The 8,016-nt window shown below is 39.7% G+C and overlaps 1 protein-coding gene across 1 annotated transcript in view; it reads left to right on the top strand.

The window, feature by feature from the left end:
• The first annotated feature begins 23 nt into the window (after positions 1–23).
• DYNC2H1 (dynein cytoplasmic 2 heavy chain 1) overlaps positions 24–8,016 on the top strand; it is a 53,652-nt gene continuing 45,659 nt past the window's right edge. Inside the window, 10 exon segments of the mRNA XM_040583391.1 lie at positions 24–480; positions 2,200–2,379; positions 3,387–3,522; positions 3,841–3,959; positions 4,526–4,670; positions 5,443–5,675; positions 5,938–6,072; positions 6,168–6,281; positions 6,474–6,585; positions 6,769–6,893. Of these exon segments, the coding sequence (XP_040439325.1) occupies positions 280–480; positions 2,200–2,379; positions 3,387–3,522; positions 3,841–3,959; positions 4,526–4,670; positions 5,443–5,675; positions 5,938–6,072; positions 6,168–6,281; positions 6,474–6,585; positions 6,769–6,893 (1,500 nt within the window). The 5' untranslated portion in view covers positions 24–279.

The raw sequence follows: 8,016 nt of genomic DNA, 5'->3' as shown, positions 1-8,016 counted from the left end.
CTTTCGCCCCGCTGACGCCGCGGCGCGGCGTTTGTCCGTCGCGACGCGAACCGAGGTCGTAAGCGTGCCGGCGCCGCCATTTTCGGTCGCCACAGCGACGGGGCCTGGCAACGCGGGGACGCCGGGAGCCCTCGGGCCTCGCCGCGCACCCCGGCGCGAGTCGCCGTCCCGCCCGCCCTGCGGCTCTGCCTCCGCCACCCCTCCGCGCGCTCCCGCGGGGCTCGGGATCCATCCCCGCCTTGTTCCTGCGGGCGGGGGCAGGGGGCGCCGCCTGCCAGCATGGCCGGGGAGGGAGACAAGAGGAAGCGCTTTATTTCGGCCACGGCTGCGAACTACTTCGGCCTGGCGCCGGCTGCGGGCGGCGGGGCGCCGGCCGCGGGGCTCCATGCCCGCCCGGAGCTGGCCAGCTTCCTGGACGACGGGAATGAGTTCCTGCTCGCCGTGCAGCTCGCGGGCGCCCAGCTCACCGCATCCAACCGGGTACGGCCGGGGGCGGGGGGTCGGGCACCGGCGGCTCCGGCGTGCCCACCGCCTCCTGGTGCACGCCTTGGGGCGCGGAGCCCGGGTTCAGTGGTCATAAAGGGCCGGTGCCTGGTTTGGGAGACGTCTTCCCACTGCTGCTTCCCACCCGTGCCGCTCCCGGTGCCTGCCACGGAAATTACTGGCCCAGGCGCTTTGCGAGGGCCACCGGGGCCAGCTGTGCGGCGTCGTTAGCGGGCTGTGCCCGGGCAGGCGGGTGGTTTCAGTGCTGCGTATTGTCGCTGTGCGAGTGCGATGCAGGCTGGGGAATGGCGTGCTACCTGGCCGCAGGTGCCAGGTGGAGTCACGTTCGGGTTGTTCCCGAGATGTGGCACATCGGCTGGTTTGACAAGTCCCAGGGTGGGCGTTTAGCCGTATCATGTATTTCGCAGACTGATGTGTCCAGCCATAATCGGAGTTCGTTGCGTGCCGTGTCCTGCTCTGAGTGTGTTCAGCAAGTGACTCGCCACTGAATGCCACCAGGCCACCAGGACGTGGCGCGGCGCCTGCTACACGGAGTGTACAGGCAAAGCCTGGGTCTTGGCATCCTTCTGCTGTCTTCTTGCGTCAGTTACTGTTTGTTTCCACGCTGAATGGGTCCTTACCATACAAACTGCTATGGGCACCAGAAACTTACATACCTCCTTGTGTAATCCTCTGGGTGCTCGGTGAAGTCTAGTACGAGCTATATTCATGCAAGAGTGAATATTTGTGTGTACCGTTTTTTGGGGGTGTGCTGCTAAGCCACTCTCTAATATGCAAAGCCACCGTCAGCAGCTGTGGGAAAAACGCATATGGGGGCTATAATGTGTACCTGTTGTCCCAGTGAAACAATGTTTGTAGGCATTGGGCTAAAGTCTGGATAAAAAAGTAATTCTGATACCATCCAGTGAAACTGAAAGCTTTCTTTACTAGCCCTCTGTTCCTTTTAATAGGGAAAAAAAAAATCACAGATGTTTACAATTGCACCTAATTTGGGATTTCAGCTAGTGTACCTTTTTGCCGTTATTTTATCAAATGTTTAATAATGTTCTCCTGTTTTATGAATTCTCCTCAGCCACAAATAGTTTAAATTATATGATTGATTTAATGTCAGTTTTTGGAAATTTACCCATAAGTTGGACTTTGAAGAAAACAAGAGTCGTGTTACAACTTATGATTTCAGTGATGAAGCAGCATGCCTTTCTCTGTGCTTGAGAAATTTACGAATTGCAGTAGAGTTATGTATTTACAGACTCAGGAGAACAATAATGAATATTTGGAAAAATATTCCCAAGGTTATGTAGCATAAAAATGCAATAAAAAAAGAGAGACTTCATGCTTAGTTTTCTCTAGGCACAAGATGGAGTTTCTGGTTTGTCCCCAGAAAGTGGTAAGTGAAGTTTTCAAAATCAAAACAGTGCAAGTAGTTATGGTGTTTAGAGATATTTATAATGAAAAAGCCATTACCTATTTGATGTTGGAATTCAGGTTCCTATGAACTTAGGAATGAGTATAATAAATGTTTTCATTTTCTGTGCAAATTAGATACTACCAGAATTTTATCAGAGCCCATAGGGAGTGACAAGATTTTTTTTTTTTTTTGATTAAAATAATTTGTGTAAATGGTGTACATAAATTCAGTATAATATTCAGTCAATGAAGTTTTCTAAACAAATCCTGTCTTCTTGATTATTACAGATTGAAGTGATTGAAGCTACTGAATCAAAGAATAACGTGTTGGTGTTCTTTAAGCTGCGACCTGATGTAATTACTGAAGATAATCTTCATAGTAATATTCTTGTGTCATCTATGCTAGATTCACCAATTAACACCCTTTATCAAGCTGTACGACAAGTTTTTGCACCAGTATTACTGAAGGTGAGCAATATACCGGTTTAAATGTTCTGTAGATTTATATTGAAACACTGAAATTCTATAGTGTGTTAACTATTCTGAGATAAATATTTTATGTTTTTAAAGTAAAATATTTTAAGAGCTTAAATAATAGATGGTAGTTCTAATTTCTAAGATAAAGAAGGTACTTCACCTCCTATCAGTAAGGATGGGAGGAGGAACCTAGTCATACATATGTCTGAACTAGAAATGTGGAATACACCACTGGGCAGTGGTGGTTAATGGAGACACCATCTCGTTACCTCCTTTCCACCAGTAATTCCCATCTTGAGTGGTTTTCTTATTTTAGATATTTTTATTTTACACACACATATCTATATATACACATTGATATATGCATAGGTCTGTACAATGAAAACTTTGATTCTTTAATGTGTGGCAGATGGATGTGCTAGACTCTAGATTTATTTATACAGCTACATTTTTCATAGTTTTGCTTTTTTTCAGTGTTCTGAGTCTGTTCCATTAAAGAATATATTTCCTTTGTGGGTTTTGTTGTCAAAACCAACAACTATGGCTGTATTACATAAACTGAAAAAGCAGGGTTTCAGCATTTAAGTATTTTTAGTATCTTTTATGTCATAATATTAATAAAATAATTTCAGAAAAACATGATCACTTCTAATATTTGATTCCAACAATTTCCAGATTCTACTTTAGAAGTAGATTTCAAATTTAACTTAAAAGAATTCATTAACAAAGAATTTTGAACACATTTTCAGAGTGCCTTTATAGACCAAACAACGGACTTCTGATTTCGTGCTAATTTTTTTTTACAGTATTATTCTGAATTAAGTAAAAAAAAAAATGAAGTCCTTTTCCTTGACTTCAAGAAAAATTGTTACGTTGTCCCGCTGTGTGGTTGGTTACTGCCACTAATCTAAATAATTTTTTTTTTTTTTAAGATTAGTGGGAGGAAAACGATAGTCTTTCTATCCTGTGACTGACAATTTTTGAAACTTTCATTGCAGGATGAGAGATGGAGTAAAACATTGGATCCCAAACTCCAGAAACTTTTAAGTGAGCTTGAAGCTGGCTTGAGTACTGTTCTCAGAAGATCAGATCCTAATTACACAGGAACAAAATTCAGTGAAGATGACGTACGAGGTTTGTTTTGCAGTTACATCTTTCACAGTTAATTTTAAATTAGGAATAGTTAATTTGTTTCCACGTTTTCAGTCTTCATTATTCCAGTGACTGCAGAGTGTGAAACTGAACAGGTTGTGGTGAGTAGATTGGAATCAGTGATGCTCAACTGTGGTCTCTTGGTATGAACTTGGTCCTCCATCTAGGCAGACTTAGAAGTTGAAGGATAATTGCATAACGATATAGTAAAAATTTTCTTTAGGAAGTATGTTCTGACTGAAAATATTTTGTGACCATTTGTGTATTTCATATTTAAACATTTCCCATTATTATTTGCAGCTATACTTACACCAACAGATGAATTTCAGTTCTGGATAGAATGTGCTCATCATGGAAGTAAATGGTGTAGTAAAGAGAGAGCTGCTCATTTTAAAGACCTATTTGAGGACATTGCAAAAGTATGTTTTCTTTTGTGTGATTAGTATTTGTAAACTAGTAAAAATACTCATGAAATATATGTCAGCATATGTACACTTTTTTCAAATATTTAAATATTTAGTTTTTTTTTTTTTAGGCAGAATTTTACTTTAAATGACATTCATGTAGTTTCTAGTGACAATGGTGGAGGTGAATGCCAGCATTTAATTGGGAGCAGATTTAATAATTGAATACTAAGAGCTGCTGCAGAAATACAACAGTATGCTACAGTTTGTGAACTAGAAATTGACTCATAAAATCATATAAAGGAAAACTGAAAACGAAGATGGATAATAACGAATGCTATCATGCAAAATTTTTGGCACCCATAAAGTTCTTGCTTTAATAGCACTTCAGATATCAATGCATCCTTGACATGAATAAACTTACGCAAATGCTTGTTTTTTGAAAGGATTATGCCACATTCTGTTAAGCAAGAAACTTAGGAAAGTTTAGGAAACTATAGCTATTGCCAGCTTCAGAAAAGTATAAATGTTTCTACAATACTAGTTGCAAAGTTATTGTATTAAGGATATTTTTTTCCTAGGATTATTACAACTTGGATAGTCTCTCATTATTTGAAGTTGTGGATTTGGTGGAGACTACTAAGGATACTGTTGATGGTGTGTGGAGACAAACAGAACATGATCCTTACTCACAGCCACGCATGCATAATCTCTTGGATGTAATAGGTAAACCTTTATGCAGTTTTTATTAAATAAACAGTTGAGAAAAAGTAGAATGATCCTTGAGCAGAGATCTTCTTCCTCTTAAAGGCACCAGTAATAACCTAAAGCATTAAGATGCTTTCCTCTTGTAATTATGTTCTGTCAGTATTATTTCCCTTATAGTATCCAATAATTCAGTCAGTTCTGGTAGATGCCTGCACACGTGCTTTGCTTGGGAAGATGATAATTAATAACATTAAGATGGACCTTTCAGTCTGTGGACTGGATTTGTCTAGCTTCTGTTTGACTCCTTGTCTTTCTCTGGCAGAAGAAAATTTATTAACATAAACCCCCACTTGAAGGTTGATTCAATCTATGTGGAAGCGAGAGCAGGAGGTGCGGAGAGGTTGCTTCTCGTTCTCTCAACAGCAGTCCCACGTTCTGGGACAGGCATCAAGCAGTGAGTTTATCTGCTGCTGCCAGATGTGGGTCTGCGTGAGGGGAAGGATTGCTGGGAGCAGCCAGCTACTGCTATTACTGCTGGTGCTTTTGTGTGGATGCCAGAATCCAAATCCATCAGCTTCTGATGTTAGACCAACCTCAGTTTAACTTGGAGATGTTTAACAGATTTGTTGAATCTGAAACAAAATCATCAGTTACTGATACATTTGTGTGGTTTGAAATCAAGACATTACACTAATTTTTTAAAAATGTGATTGGAATATGGTGTATTGTTTAAAGGAGTTATTTTAAACAAACATAACATACTGCTTTTGGATACTTTTTTGTGTTCTAGGTGGTTCATTAGGTAGATATGTTCAGAGAAAATTAGCAGCTTTGAATCTGTGGGAAGATGCTTTTCACAGTGTTAAAGAAAATCTAAAGGCTGGCATCTTGATTTGTGAGCAATGGGTGTCAGCTTGCGAATACCTAACTGGACAACTGTGGCAACATTATACTCTACATCCATGGAAAAATGAAAAATATTTCCCCGAATCGTTAGCCAGACTTGGCAGACGTCTTGATGAGGTAGAGATTTGAATTGTAAGTTTTTATTTCATTAGACACAGAATTAAACTGCATCGTTTTAAGGTAAAAAAGGGAATTAAAACACTTTCATAGCCTTATATAGAGTCAAATAGTGTTCCATAATCCATGTTTGCTTGAGCCTTTCAAAAGTTTCTTGTAAAAAGGGGAGGAATGGGATGTGCCACTTGTGCTTTTTGCTTCTATATATAAGTTTTATGTAAAAAATATGTTGGATATATAACATATTTTTTTCTGTTAATAGGTGTTAACTGTTAGAACACTGCATGAAAAACTTACATTCTTTTTGCCAGCTGGAGAACAAAATGCTTTACATCTTGCCCAAGTGTTTGAACCTTTTGCTGGCCTAAATCCTGTACACTATAATCCTTACACAGAGGTATAATGTTTATTTTTAACTTATTCATTCTTTCTGTGACTTTTTATGGTGTGTATGGATAGTCCTAAACTAACATACGGACTCATTATTTCTAGCCATTATGGAAAGCAGCAGTCTCTCAGTATGAAAGAATTATTGCACCAGCGGAACAAAAAATAGCAAGAAAAATGAAGAAATTTATTTCAGAAATTCAGGACAATCCTCAGCAGGTATGGATATTTTTGTAGTCTGAAAGCTTTCCTGAAGATAAAGTTACTGAATTTTAAGTAGTTGGTTTAGAACACAGGAATAACTACTTGGGGCCAAAGACAGCACTTCTGAACAGCACTAACAAGCAGTGTCAGAACATGTTTAATTTTTTTTCAGGAAAAAGAGATAACTTTTTAAACTTCAAATTCCAGCTTCTTCAAACATTCCAGAAGTATAAGGAACTGATAAAGCATCCAAATATAAGCAAAGAATTGCTTTTTGAAAGGGAAACACTGCTAGCAAGACTTCAAGATTATGTCAAAGGTAAAAATGGATTTAGAAGTATTTAATTAGTTTTTTTATATTAGAATATTATTTTGTATTAGAATTCTTTATTTACTTTTAGAATTATGTTAATATTCCTAGTATATTCTTATAAGTACAATAATGATTTTAAGCTTGTTCTACTAGATTTCTGGTCTAACATGAATCTTTTGCTTTTGTTAGACTATCGGACAGACTTTGAAACTCGATGCCATGGTGTTCCTGGTGATGTTTCTGGACCGCTGGCAGGCAAAAACCTTTCTGAAGTTGTCAATAATATTGTATGGGTACGGCAGCTGGAGCTGAAGGTAACGGATTTTGTTACTGTTTAGACACAGTATAATCATGGAATGTAAAACATGGTACCCGAGTTTTTTGTGGGCAGTTCTCCACAGAAAAATAGTGGACTTCCCAAGAGTCCTATAAGCAAGATTCCTTGTCAGTGGTGCCTCTTGCTAAGTTGAATTTTATTAACTGACCCAGAAGACAGTCTTTTTGTAATACACTGAACTGCTTGCTTGTATGAATTATTTTTTTTAAAAAAAGCAAACAAACAAAACACCAGAATTCTGAGAGGATGTTTTAATAAATTTTACCTTCCAGTTTGCATTTCAAAATTATGAACGCATAGAATGGTTTGGGTTGGAAGGGACATTAAAGATCATCCTAATTCCAACCCCCCTGCCACGGGCAGGGACACCTCCCACTAGACCAGGTTGCTCCCAGCCCCATCCAGCCTGGCCTTGAGCACTGCCAGCGATGGGGCAGCCACAGCTGCTCTGGGCAACCTGTGCCAGTGTTTTGCAACCCTCACAGTAAAGAATTTTTTCCTCATATCTAAGCTAAATCTATTCTCTTTTAGATTAAAACCATTACCCCTTGTCCTATTGCAACATACTTTACTACAAAGTCTGTCCCCACCTGTCTTATAAATCCCCGTCAGGCACTGTCAGGCTGCTGTAAGGTCTCCCTGGAGCCTTCTCTTCTCCAGGCTGAACATCCCCAACTCTTTCAGCCTGGCTTCACAGGAGAGGTGCTCCAGCCTCTGATCATCTTCTTAGCCCTCCTCTGGGCTTGTTAAATTGTATTTAAGATTTAAAGATAGCCAGATTCTGACATCCTAATTCTCGCTTGTTATTACTGAGCTGTGTAGTATGCCCTTGAAATTAAAGGGACTCTTGGCAGTACTTTTTTGAGTCAGTGTCTGCCAGGGAATTTACTACAGAGACTGTAGTAATAGTTAATGTCAAACAATTTTGAGTTCTTTTACAACAGAATGAGTTTAAAACATATTTGACTCTATTTTAACTTATGTTAGTTGCGTTAGTTTGCATTTATGCTTCAGTTGGAAACCCTGGAATTCTTTTTGGAAAGTATTGACTAGTGAAAAGTAAAATCTTTTCTGTAAACATAAGCGCCATTTACAATAAC

Source organism: Falco naumanni, chromosome 2, assembly GCF_017639655.2.
Source record: "Falco naumanni isolate bFalNau1 chromosome 2, bFalNau1.pat, whole genome shotgun sequence".
In the NCBI taxonomy this organism is placed as follows: Eukaryota; Metazoa; Chordata; class Aves; order Falconiformes; family Falconidae; genus Falco; species Falco naumanni.
The sequence above is the reverse complement of the archived record's forward strand: the minus strand, read 5'-3'. Positions and strand labels throughout refer to the sequence as shown.